The sequence below is a fragment of the Schistocerca americana genome, chromosome 1, assembly GCF_021461395.2.
Source record: "Schistocerca americana isolate TAMUIC-IGC-003095 chromosome 1, iqSchAmer2.1, whole genome shotgun sequence".
NCBI lineage: Eukaryota > Metazoa > Arthropoda > Insecta > Orthoptera > Acrididae > Schistocerca > Schistocerca americana.
In genome coordinates this window covers 380,280,013-380,294,047 of record NC_060119.1, presented here as the reverse complement: position 1 = coordinate 380,294,047, position 14,035 = coordinate 380,280,013, and the positions used below count along the sequence as shown (strand labels likewise).

Sequence of the window (14,035 nt, the reverse complement as noted above, 5' to 3'; positions counted from 1 at the left end):
CTAGCTGTTTGGTCCCCTCTCCCAAATCAGCCAACCAACCATGCCTGACTGTCACAAGTCAATACACACAGCATACACTCTGATTGAGAACACTCCGTTTCAGACATATTCAAAGCTATATTTGAAAATCCTGTTTACCTTACTACTAGACCATTTTTACTGTTCTGTTGCTTTTTCTATTCATCCATTGTTTTCTTCATTTGGCCTAAACACCGTATAAAATCTCATACGCTGGCTCTGTGACTTCTTGTATATTATTTTATTCTGAATATGTTGTTTACAAATAATTTTCATCTTATTGAGTTTGATGTTCAAATCTGATACCAGACATGCTCTATTAAATTCTTACATTAAATGCTGAAGTTTTATTCCAGTTTAAGCAAACAGTGCAATTTCGTCAACAAAACAAAATTGGTTTAGATATGTTCAAGTAGCAGTGATTTTTTTTCTGTTTTCCTAGTTTTAAGGACCTGAATGCATCCTCTAGGATTACTGGGAACAGTTTTCACATAATGGTATCTCCTTGTATAACTCCTCTTTCAATTCTAAATGCAGTCTGACTAACCTTTTTATACAAGTATTTTTGGTAGAATGTGATAATATTTGTAAAAATCTTAAAATATCATTTATATCTAAAGACAAAGATGATGAGACTTACCAAACAAAAGCGCTGGCAGGTCGATACATGTGCGGATGGATATGTGCGTGTGTGCGAGTGTATACCTGTCCTTTTTTCCCCCTAAGGTAAGTCTTTCCGCTCCCGGGATTGGAATGACTCCTTACCCTCTCCCTTAAAACCCACATCCTTTCGTCTTTCCCTCTCCTTCCCTCTTTCCTGATGAAGCAACCATTGGTTGCGAAAGCTAGAATTTTGTGTGTGTGTTTGTGTGTCTATCGACCTGCCAGCACTTTGTTTTGGTAAGTCTCATCATCTTTGTCTTTAGATATATTTTTCCCATGTGGAATGTTTCCCTCTATTATATTCATATCATTAAAATATCATTTTATTTACATAATTGTATATGATATATTGAATATAGTGCAAATATATGGAATGACACAAGAGTAATGGTCACTATTCAGAGATATGACAAGAACAATCATTCAAAGCAAAAAAAATCTAGTAATCGTAGACTCTATAATGTATACCTTAAGAGCTATGAATACTTCTTCATCTTCAATTGTGTGAAAAGAATCTCTTCTACTGTGAGCTCTTTGCTTTCCAAATTTTGGGAGGAGGTAGTATGGACCAAAACAATAAAAAATGTTGAGTAAATGTGGGCTCTAAAGTGTGTACCTTAAGAGCTATAGGCAATTGTTCATCTTCGCTACTCTAAAACACATCTCTTCCACTGAGCAAGTGCTCTGAAAGTATATATTTTAGAGCCCTTTTTTTTCCATACTAGCTCCTCTGTAAATACGGAAAGAATAGAGCTTGCAGTAGAAGAGATTTTTTTTACAGTGTCAGAGACAAACAAGTGCTCAAATCTTATAATCCAATGTTTAATTGAAGTTTTTGCTTCAACTCAGTGTTCCTGCCATATCCCTAAATACTGACCATTCCTCCTGGGGCTCTGTATATAGCTTGTGCACATATATTAGAGCCGTGACTTTACTCCTCATATGAAGATCTGGTACACTATTGGGACATAAAAATGGAACTATTTCGAAGAGGAAACGTATTTGAGAAATTTAGAATACCTTGTAATCCTGTATAAGTTGCAGAAACGTGTCTATGTCAAATTGTGTCATGATTATCATGGCAATACCTTCATCAAAGCATCCAATCATTACGTGAAGACCAAAAGCATGAAAGAATGGCAGATAAGCAACCATTTCTTTTCCATATTCTTCATCTGGATTAAAATCAGGATGTCTGTTTACAATGAAATCAATACCTTTCATTTAAAAAAAATAGCACTCCTAAATTTCAACAAACATTATGCATAATCTTAAGTTACATATATTACATAATAGACACTGCAAAATCATGAAACAATCTATTTAAGAATACCTTAAAATAACAATTTTTACAGTATATGTGTATTAAAGTATACAGAATTAATTATTTCCAAATCAAATAATTATTTTTCATCTATTACGCAGTTATGTCTGCTTTTAGATTTGGCATTAAAAATAAGCAACTTAAATACTAAGATGGTATCTGGAGGATTTGACCTCCCTTGTTGTAAGAAGAATATTGATTAAGAAGAAGGCAGATTGGTAGAAAATTTGTTTATTTGGTGTAAAACTCTGGAAAATGAGTGTATTGTCATGATATAATTCTTTTCAGTTTTATGCCTATTGTACTTGTGACAGCGAGGTATCATCAGTTTCTTTGTTGTTTTGTCATTTTTCTCATATTCATCCCCTCTGTGGTATTTTGATAAAACTAAATTAAAAAAATAAAAATTTGTTCCATTATTTTATATTCCTATTCTTCTCCTTACTTGGTTGTTCTCTTTTCATATTTGATTTTAATAATCTTCTTTGAGATTTTATGCTCCCGTATTTTTTTATGTGTGAAGGGATCACTCTTTCTTCATCATTCATAACATCTAATGAGGTAATTTGAGATTTTCACAAATTTCATGCAAACTTAACTCAAATGTCTTCCATTTAACCTAATGTTCAGATTTCGACTATTCAAAATATTGTAGGTAAGATAAATATTATTGCATCTGCTATGATGCAGCACACTCTTAATTACACAGAAAATATGAATACACTATGGCCATTTGATAGCTTCCAATTTCAGTTCACATCAAGTTATCTTAAATTACATAACACACCTAGAAAAGAATCCAGACAGTGCATGGTCAAGCAAATATATCAATAATCAATAGACCAGCAATAAAAAAAATGTAATCTAGTTGAAATAAAGTAATCAACCAGGTCATGAAGTGTGGTGAGGTGTAGGCTTCACCACATGATTCAAAGTGCCTTGCAGCTGCCCGGCAGCTGGACTTTATCTCCTGCTTGACGTTAGCAGCCAGGCCCATGTTATGGTCAGTTAATACACCTTACCAGCTGCTGTTGGTGTCATTGACACCAGATATCGCAAGGTATTAAGCTCATAGTTAGATGATATAAATAGACGTTGATAAGCCAAAACATTGTGACCACTGGCTGCCGCAACATTTGATGCCACCTGGTGGCACTGCAGGCACATAACATGGTAACAAAAGTAGGCAAGCAGAGCAGACATTGATGAGGAATCGCCCTAACGAAGATGTGGACTGCAAATGGACCACTATGCACTAAATGGTGGAGATGTCCATGACTCTTCACAGAATGTTGGGTTCAGAGGCTAGTCTGCTCTATAAATTAGGATAGATGGTGATCTGTGGCACCTCTCCCAAAAGAGCACAATCCTGGTGCATGCACAAGTGTTTCAGAGCACATAGTTTATTTTACATTGTTGAACATGGATCTGTGCAGCATACCACCCCTACATGATCACATGTTGACCCAACAACATCATCAGTTATGACTGCAGTGGCCATGGGACCATTGGGATTTGAATGTTTATCAATGGAAATGTGTTGACTCTTCCAAAATCATTAAATTTGTTAACTGTTCATTTGTTACCTTGCTAAAGCATATCGTCCATGGCTAAATGGTGCTACCCAAAACCAATGCTGAGACAGCTGTGCCACAGATGACAGTGGTGAACGACAGCTGTGGAGGTGTGATGGGGCAACTGTTGAGCAACTGATTACCCACATGAATCAAGGAGCTACCAACAGTGTCTCCTCAATGACCGTTTAGAAAATGTTGTTTCTTATGGGCCTCTGCAGCAAGCATTTTGTATACACTGCCATGCTGACTGCTGTTCATTGGAGGTGAAGGCTGGATTTTGCATGTCAGTACTGGAACTGGTTGTTCACTGAGTGGCAACAGGTGGCTTTCTCAAATGATCATGTTTTCCGCTCCATCGGACAGATGGCTGTTGATGTGTACAGTGTGAAATGTCTGAAAGCAAACATTCTGCATGAGTTATAGTCTGGGAAATGTTTTCATGGCATTCCCTGGGTGATCACATCATTATGGAAGGCACAATGGACCAACAAACGTCTACCCCTACATGCAGTTCACTTTTTCTCAGCATGATGGCATCTACCAGCAAGACAATGCACATGTCAAACACCTTGCAGTGTGGTTTGGAGAATACCAGGGTGTATATACCATATCACCCTGGTCACTAAACTCTCCAGATTTAAACCCTATCAAGAATCTGTTAGATCATATCAATCTCGCTGTTCACACCGTGGGTCCTCAACTGAGAAACCTTGCACAGCTGGCCACAGCAATGGAGTCAGCACGGCTCCATACCCCTCTTAGTACCTTCCAGAACCTCGCTAATCTCTTCCTGCACAACTTGCAATGGTCCATACTGTGAAAGGTGGTTATTCAGGCTTTTGAAAGGTGGTCACATTAATGTGACCGAACAGTGTACGAGGTCTGTTCAAAAAGTTCCGGAACTTTGTCCACAAAATTTTTCTATGAAACTTCCTGGCAGATTAAAAATGTGTGCCGGACCAAGACTCGAACTTGGGACTTTGCTTTCGCGGGCCAGTGCTCTACCATCTGAGCTACCCAAGCACGAATCACGCCCCGTCCTCCCGAGGAAGTTTCATATCAACACACTGTCCACTGCAGAGTGAAAATCTCATTCTGGAATTTTTCTGTGCTTACCTTTTACTTATTGTGCATGGTCTCCTTTGAAATACTCTCCTCCACAATTGATACACCACTCCCAATGCTGTTTCCACTTTGGAAGCAGTCTTAGTATGCCTCTTGCTGGATTGCATGAAGCACCAACTGTGAATTTCCTTTTATCTCATCTGTCATTGCAAATATTTGTCCTATCAATGAGGTTTTCAATACTGGAAAAAAAAGATCTGCAGGGGCCAGGTCTGGAGAGTAGAGAAGATGAGGCAGCACCGTGATTTCGTTTTTTTGTGCAATAGTCATGCATCAAAATGGATGAATGTGCAGGTGCATTATCATGATGCAAGAGACATTAATTGTCTCTCCACATTTCAAGCCATTTCCTTTTCACATTTTATCACAGGCATCACAACATGTCCTGTTGCATGAATTCATGAGGAACTATTCCTTCAAAATCAAAGAAAACTATCAGCATGGCTTTGAGATGTGACCTGACCTGACAAACGTTTTTTAGTCTTGGAGAATATTTCCTGACTCATTGTGAAGATAGAACCTTGGTCTCAACATCATAACCATAGATCCATATCTCACCACCAATTATGATTATTTTAAGGAACATATTGTTCTCATTTGTGTGATCCAAGATCTCTTCACAGATTGTGAGATGAAGGTCTTTCTGGTCTTGAATTGTAGGCCATGGGACAAACTTGATGGCAACATGATGCATTCCTAGATGCTGTGTCAGGATTTCATGACATGATCCAACTGAAATGTTACATTCTTCTGCAATGTCTCTGAGAGTCTGGGTTTGATTGGCATGCATAATTCCTGTGATGTTCCTGATGTGAGCATCATCGGTAGGTGTCAAAGGGCATCCTGAATGAGAGCCATCTTTAACTTCAATCCAAATGTGAACCATGTGTAACACTGAGTATGTATTAAGCACTCATCACCATAGGCTTTCTGCATCATTTGGTGTGTATTTTGAAAGGTCTTCTTGAGTTTCATGCACTATTTAATGCAGTTACATTGCTTCTCTAAGCCTGCAGTCTCAAAATTTGCAAACTTTGTCACACAACGTTCTACTCAATACAGCACTAAACAATAACTAACAGACATACAACAATGAAGCTCCCAGCAGTTACACATTAAATACAGGCATGTGCAAGAATGCCAACTGTATTTTGCTCCAACACATCATAGGCACAAAACAACGAATGTTCTGGAATTTTTTGGACACTCCTCATATGATGCCAACCATTGCTTTTGTGAGAAAGAATGGTGCTGATGCTATGCTGAGACATGTCAGTGACCAATACAAGACATTTGATTTTACATTATGTTTAAATTTGTGAAAAGCCCCCTGACACTGCTGTGACCATTCATATTTTGTGCCTTCATTGCATAGTTTGTTAAGGAGTTTGGTGATCTGGATGGTATTTGATTATATTTTGCATAATCAATTCTTTTGCTAAGGAATAACTGATGGCTTTTTTAAGTTTGTAGACCTGGATTTTTTCTATGATTCCACAAGTTGCTGAGTCAACTGAAATCCTTTACAAATAAATATGTGACCTAAATACTCCACCTGTTCTTGAAAGAATTTGCACTTTTGTAGGTTCCATTTTAAGCCATTTTGTTGTAGTGTCTGGAAAAGAAGGTGTAGGTACACTATATGTTGCTCCTTTGTAGCACTTCTTACTAATATATTATTGAGATGATTGACTGTTTCACAATGTTTGGAATCAACTTGTGCACTACCAATTTTGAAAAATACCCTACTGTATGTATACAATCCAAATGGAGTATTGATGACCATGAATTGATGGGACTGTTTGTCTGGTGGCAACTGTAACTAAGTTTAAGAGAGATCCATTTTGCGGAAATACTGTCTACCTGATAGTCTTGACATCATCTCGCATGGCCTTCATATAGGATAGATGACAATCTGTGATTGTGCATTTATAGTTGGTCTTAAGTTAGCACAAACATGTTAGGAACTATTTGGTTTTCATAACACTACCAATAGTGTTATCCATTGATTGGATGTGACAGGTTTGTGAATGTTTCCTTTCACAAAATGATTTAATTTGTACTTGATCTCATCTCAAAATGCTGCTGGTACTGGTCTGCCTCTAAAGTAATGAGATGCTGCAGAAGACTTTAGCTGAATGCGAGTTATATAATAGTTCTTACACCCTCAGCCTGGTGAAAGTAGGTCTGAAAATTAGTGCACAGTGAGTCAAGATCATGGTTCAACTGCCAATACAGTGTTGCTGTTGACTGCTATATTTAAATCCACAGATGAAAAAGTGTCCATTCCAAAAGTGTTTTTTGTCCATTGTGACTGCATAACTAAAAAATAAATTGGATGGCTGACTCTTTTGTACAGTTCCATCACTGTGCATTTAGCATGCAAAAGTATGCAGTGGGGTTGTAAAATTTGTGATGTCACCTGTAGAGACAGAGACCCAATCTGAGTTTAGATTTCCTCATCTATAGTAGAAACTGGGGAACTGGAACAGAAAAGAAATTTTATTATGTGGTTGTTGATTGTTAGTGGGAGAGAGAACTTTTGCAGGAAAAGGTTCAACTGTGGCTGTAATGTGCTTATACTGCTGGGGTGTTGTTGGTGTAACACAGTGCTTCTTTTACAGTCTTCTGCCACATATCCTTACAGCACTGTGCACAACATGTTTCACTGTACAGGCCCTGAGTGCATGCATATTTAGAAAAACAATCTGGGCAGCCTCAATACTGCTTCCTGCCATTGTAGTGAGGTTGGGTGGTAGATGGAGTACATAAAGACTGGAGTCAAATTTGTGCCTGTGGTGATGTGTTGTTGGGGCTTTGTCCCTAAATGAGCATTTGGATTCAATCCTGAGTTGGATGACAAAGATGACCTTGATGAGTTCTGATCACACTTACTGGGGTGTGTATGGGATTGCTGTGTTACACATTCAACCTAACTCACATCAAAATTTTGCTGTCCTGCATTCAATATTTTAAGCAGTTTTACATAAGATATGCTGCCTTCCTCAAAATAGTGCCATGCTACAGGTGGCATTTCAAATGTTTTTGACAGTAGGATTTGTTTACTGCAATGTTTGTTCACAAACTTCTTTATGGGGTGCATTTTTAATTATTATATTACCCACTAATGATTCAGCATAGGACATTTTACAATTCTGATTTCAACACAAAAATTGACACTTATGGGTCAGTCATTTGAGATCAGCTGCCCATACAGCATATGAGTGTTGTGACTTCTTGCAACATCCAAGAAATGAAAGCCTACCAAATACAACATGTGTTTGTGCCTTGTAATGCACAGAGAACAAACTGGATTTCAGACAAATGTAAACACACACATTTATTGAGAGAAAATATTTTTTTGTAGTAGACACCATAATTTGTAGAAGACATCATAATTTGGGTTAGTAGATAGTAGATTTTTTTTTGTAGAAGGCACTATAATTGGGGTTAGTAGATAGTAGATAAACACTATTTAGCTACATCTTTTCTCTTACTCATCTGGAAGTTGAACTGCATACATCTGTATTATGAGCAAAATCAACTGTGGCTTCTGGATGAAGTTGTGTGAATGGTGGTGGTGGAAGCTGTTCTGACCTGATGAATTGCTATAGTGTAAGATGTTACAGCTGTTTGTTGTTCCAGAATTTTCTTTTGTAATTTGTCTTATCATGCCTCATATTGTGTTTGAAGCTGTTACTGTCACAGTTTCATGAATTCTGTATCCATGATCACTGAACTTAATCTGTTGCTCTCACAGAAGTTCCAAGTTTGAATTCTTATTACCAATAGTATACCTTCTGTGATAAAACACACCTTTTATCCCACAAATGTAGATACATGGTAATCACTCGAGAGTTCATAATTCTGTTGCACACTGCATCACCATAAATTGAGGACCACACCAAGGTAATAATCCAGACAATCAAGGGTCAAGCAAACCCATCAATAATCCATGAACAACAATGCAAAACATAATCCAGGTGAAATTCAGTAAAGATCCACGCCACAATTTAAAGTGTCTTGCAGCCAGCCAGATGCCTGGTCTTACCTCTGTTCTGACACCAAAATTCTAGCCCTCACGATGATTGCTGGCACCTCCTACTGGTCTCCAGAGAAATCAGTGACAGTGGACAAATGGTACAAATGGCTCTGAGCACTATGGGACTTAACATCTCTGGTCATCAGTCCCCTAGAACTTAGAACTACTTAAACCTAACTAACCTAAGGACATCACACACATCCATGCCCGAGGCAGGATTCGAACCTGTGACCGTAGCAGTCGCGCGGTTCCGGACTGAGCGCCTGAACCGCTAGACCACCGCGGCCGGCCGACAGTGGACATTGCATGGTGTCATTCTAGCTGTTGTATGAGAGAGTTGTAGCAGATATTCTGATCAGTTAGATTTGTTTCACTACAATGAGATGGCTCACTTTCGCTTTCTCCAAATTCCCATCCAGCCACCTTGATGCAGGTTTTTTGGGGTTTATCTAGACTGATTAACATTAATACCAGAATACGCCCTTCTCAAAGAACAAGATGGCTTTCCTTCCCCAACATTGACCTATCTGTGTGCATGTTCCATTTCTAATGATCTACAAATCTATGATGTGTTTCATTTCTTCTCAATCTTTCTTCCTAGATATTTGAACTGACCCTCTTCTGTCATTTCTCTCTCTTTCTTTTTCTTCAGTAATCTGGAAATCATACTGCCTTTTCTATTGAATTCAGATGTGTGATGTCCTGTCAGAGATTGTCCCATGCCATGTCTCTCACTTGTTCCGTTCTCACTTGAGTACTTTGGGAGCTTGTGATTATACTATACTTCTCTGGAAGCTGCTGTGGTGCTCAGTCTTGTACTTATGATGATACAATTGCTGAGTTTATGGATTTGCTCTATTGACTCTGCCATGGCATTGACATTGTAGCTTATGATAAGTTAACAGTTTTCTTTGTGGGTTGGTTTACACTGATCAGCCAGAATGTTAGAAGCACCAACCTACTATTGATATAAACCCACTCAGGTGACAGCAGCATTACCTGGTGCAGAATGACTGCTAGTGAGACACATGCACGGTGCATGCAGTATCAGTGAGTGTGCTGTTCATGCGCCAAATGGGAAAGACGTGTGATCTATCTGATTTTGACTGAGGCTAGATTGAGATGGCCCAGAGGCTCTGCATGAGCATTTCAGAAACTGCATGACTTGTTGGGTGCTTGAGGAGTGCTGTGTTGAGTGTCTTCAGCACTTGGGAACAGGTGAAGCCACATCTAGAAGTCGTGGAGTTGGGTACTCACCTCTTGTAACAAATGTAAGATGTTGTGGGCTAGACAGACTGGTAAAACAGGACAGGTTGTGAACTGTGGCAGGACTAACATCAGACTTTAATGCTGGATGGAGTACAAGCATGTCTGAACACTCAAATCACTGAACACTCAGACGATGGGCCTCCATAGCCGATGACCTATGCATATGCCAATGTTGTAACCACAACATCACAACATCAGCAACTTGACTGAAATAGGCACATCACCACCGGTACTGGATGTTGGCACAGTGTCAGAGCATTGCATGGTCTGATAAATCCCGATACCTTCTTCATCACGCCAATGGGAGGGTGCAAATCTGTCATCTTCCAGGAGAACAGCTCCTTGACACCTGTGCTGCGGCATGAAGACAAGCTGGCACCAGCATCATTATCATTCACATTGGCACATGTGGGGAACATTCACATTGGCATCCATGGGTTCAGTGGAGATCATGTAAGGCACCATGACAGCCAAGGAGTATCATACACTGGTTGCAGAACACATACACCCCTTCATGAGGATCATGTTTCCCAACTGCAATGGCATTTTTCAACAAGATAATTCACCATATCTTAAAGCCAGGAGTGGTTTAAGGAACACAGTGGCGAGTTCCAATTGATGTGCTGGCATCACAACTTGCCAGATCTGAACACAATTGAACACATCTGGGATGTGATTGTACGTGGCATCAGAGCTCATCGCCCTCCTCCTGAGAATTCACGGGAACTAGGTGACTTGTGTGTACAGGTGTGGTGGCAACTCCCTCCAGCAACCTGCCAAGGCCTCATTGCTTCCATGCCACGATGTGTCGCCACTGCTATCCTTGCCAAAGGTGGACATACTGGCTATTAGGTAGGTAGTTATAATGTTCTGACTGATCAGTGTATACTTATGATGACTTATCCACTATCTGTATGGCCTTGCTTGCTGAACTCTGAAATTAAATCTATGCACTTACTCTGTATTGTTTGGACCCTGTGCTGATATTGTAATTTATACTTATGATATCTTACCAATTTTCTTTATAGGCCTGCTTGCTGAACTCTGCAATGAAATCTATGGGCTTATTTTGTAGGGTTTTTATCGAATTAGTCCACATATTGGGCACTACAATATTGTTATAAATCGTGTATCAGGTACTACAGTAATGTTTTGCCATGTAGCAAGTACTACTGTTAGGTTTTGCACTTGAAAATGTAACCAAATATAGCCCAGAGATGAAGAAATGTGTACCACAATACTATCTTTGATATTTAAACTTATATAAATCTATAATGTTCCTTTTTATTCTCACATGTTGAAAAAGGAAAGAAAGGTTTTGGACACATAGTAATTACAGCTGTATTAGTGGCCATCTACTTATCTGGAGATCTAATATCTTGAGAAACAGTTTAATTGTAGCTGATAGGTGGTTTGCTTTGTAAATGACCACACCTTGTGTAAAATACTGAAATCAATCAAACACTTGAGGAATACAGATTGCCCCTTAATCTGATGAAATACCTAGCTTCAAAATTTATGTATCTTTTAAAAGTTATTACCACTATTAATTTATATCTCATTGAAAAGCTTAAAAGACAGAGTAAACACAATGAAATTTAGATAATTTTGAAATTTTTCAGTTGGGATAAAATGTAAGTATTTATTACGTAAATTGCAACTTGGGTTGAAATTCTGTAACACTAAAACAATATTTAAACATGAAAAGCCATGCTGACAAACAAGCCAGTGTGAAATTGTAATTTTGTCTTTATGAACATCAACAACACCCACTGAGAGCTGCTGAAAACAGGGATTTGTGTGTTGTGTTGTTTGGGGAAGGAGACCAGACAGCGAGGTCATTGGTCTCATCGGATTAGGGAACTATGGGGAAGGAAGTCAGCCGTGCCCTTTGAAAGGAACCATCCCAGCATTTGCCTGGAGCGATTCAGGGAAATCACAGAAAACCTAAAACAGGATGGCCGGATGCGGGATTGAACCGTCATCCTCCTGAATGCGAAAACAGGAATTCTAAATTACATTACTCTTGATCAGGGGCGGGCAGCAATCCTGCACGTGTGTGCTGCATTTGCACGCGTGCAGTTAACAGGTGTTCTGCGTGCACACAGGGGCAAGCTGGCCACCCGCTTATCTCCCCTCCCCACCTTACCTTCTGTCCGCTCCTTCCTCTGCAATGCATTTTGTTTCCTAGCTTGCTTTATTGAATGAAGCAATAAGATTAGTAGGAGTGCTTGAAAGATATCCTGGTTTGAAAGAGTACCTATTACCTACGATACATTTTATTTAATTATCACAGGTGGAGTGGAACAAAATAAGGTTAGTAGGAGTGCTTGAAAGGTGTCGTGTTTTGAAAGAGTACCTGTTACCTACGATATGTTTTATTTAATTATCACAGGTGGAGTGGAACAAAATTTCTACATACAGACAAACACAAACAGTTACTTAAATTTTCATCACTGATGTTTGCTCTTAACCGACACATACTAATTCAGCAAATGGTTTTCCAGCTCTCGCTATATTAAGCACACTCTTATAACTTGCATGTACTGCTGGTCTATTATTGTTGTCATCCTGAAAAATTGAAAACAGTGCTCCATAAAATGTTAAGTCAGTTAGATGAGAGACATGACAAAAGGAAGTCGCAGATCTCTCGTGACCACAGCAACTACGACAGATTCATCTAGTATCGTCAGATCGCTTTTCTTAAGCTCAGTCAATTTCCCCATCCGCTCAGAATCTGACAATAAATTGTACTCGTCCTTGTGAAATTTGTTATAATGGCCTTTAATACTAAACTTCTGCTGACCAGCGAGAATACTGCAACATATTAAACATTTCGAATTTTCACGTTTTTGCACAAAGATAATACGATTCTCCCATTACTTTTTAAAAGATAGCTAATCTCCACTTCTCAGTTTCCTTGTTTCACTCTGCATTTTCCGGTTCTTGAAACACAACGTTCACTACGTAGTGGTCGCTTCACATCAATGTCCCACAGCTTAGCCTGGCACTACACTGCAGCAACCTGCCGGCCGTCGCCAACTGCCCCAGTCGACGATTGCACGCGAGCAGCACACGTGCAGCGCTGTGTGCTCATGAACCGCGTGCAACGTTTGCCCGCCCCTGCTCTAGATGTAATCATTAAAATGAAGTGAAGATATTACTATAAAGTTAGCATCATTTAATACTGAAACTAAATCTGAAAAGTTATTAGTACTGGTAACCTACATAAGATAGTCCATGTGTAAAGACTGTGTTGACTCTTGGCAAGTGTGAGATGTATGGTACGGAAAAGCTGAGGAGGGAGTTACTTGTCAAGTGTGGCATGAGACAGATGTGTTTTTGTAACGTCCACAAATCTAAAGGTGTTGTATGTTGTTAGTGCCCATATTGCAACTTTAATATATTTGATACATAAGTGGGGCCAGAAGCACCAATCATGAAGATTACTGAAACTAACAGCCTTTTTTTAATTTCTTGAAAGTAAACTTAGAAAATCATTGAGCAAACTCTTGCAGAACTGCAACTATGAAACTGGAAAACTACATTATAATATCAATATAATAGAGGGAAACATTCCATGAAAAATTATATATATATAAACACACACACACACACACAAACATACACACTTACTGAACAATGTTCATTGTGGTTTCATTTGTTAAATGGCATGTAATTTTTGTGTCTTTCCTAATTCAAACGTTTTTCTTTTGAGCTTGAAATACTGGAAACCTGAATGGAGTATATGTGACCTCTTTTTGGGGAATTGTTAATGTTGAAGGTTTAAAGTGGACGCATTTGTCCTATACATTTAGACATAGATACATCTCACTCTTCTTTATAAGAGATACTTATATATAATGTCAATGTTTTTAATTAAAGGGGTTAGGGAGATTGTATCATTTTGAGGAAGGAATTGAGCTCATTGTCTGAGAAGTTTCATCTCAATGTTCCATTTTATTTTGGTCTGTGGGCACCTACCTATACCTCAGTAACTTTCTGGCCCAGGGATAT

At 38.8% G+C, this 14,035-nt stretch overlaps 1 protein-coding gene across 1 annotated transcript in view; it reads right to left on the bottom strand.

The window, feature by feature from the left end:
• The window catches only part of LOC124622950 (4-coumarate--CoA ligase 1-like), a 129,045-nt gene that overhangs the window by 22,164 nt on the left and 92,846 nt on the right, over positions 1-14,035 (bottom strand). The window contains exon 5 of the mRNA XM_047148744.1: positions 1,702-1,876. Coding sequence (XP_047004700.1) covers positions 1,702-1,876 — 175 coding nt within the window. The remainder of the gene's footprint in view (positions 1-1,701; positions 1,877-14,035) is intronic.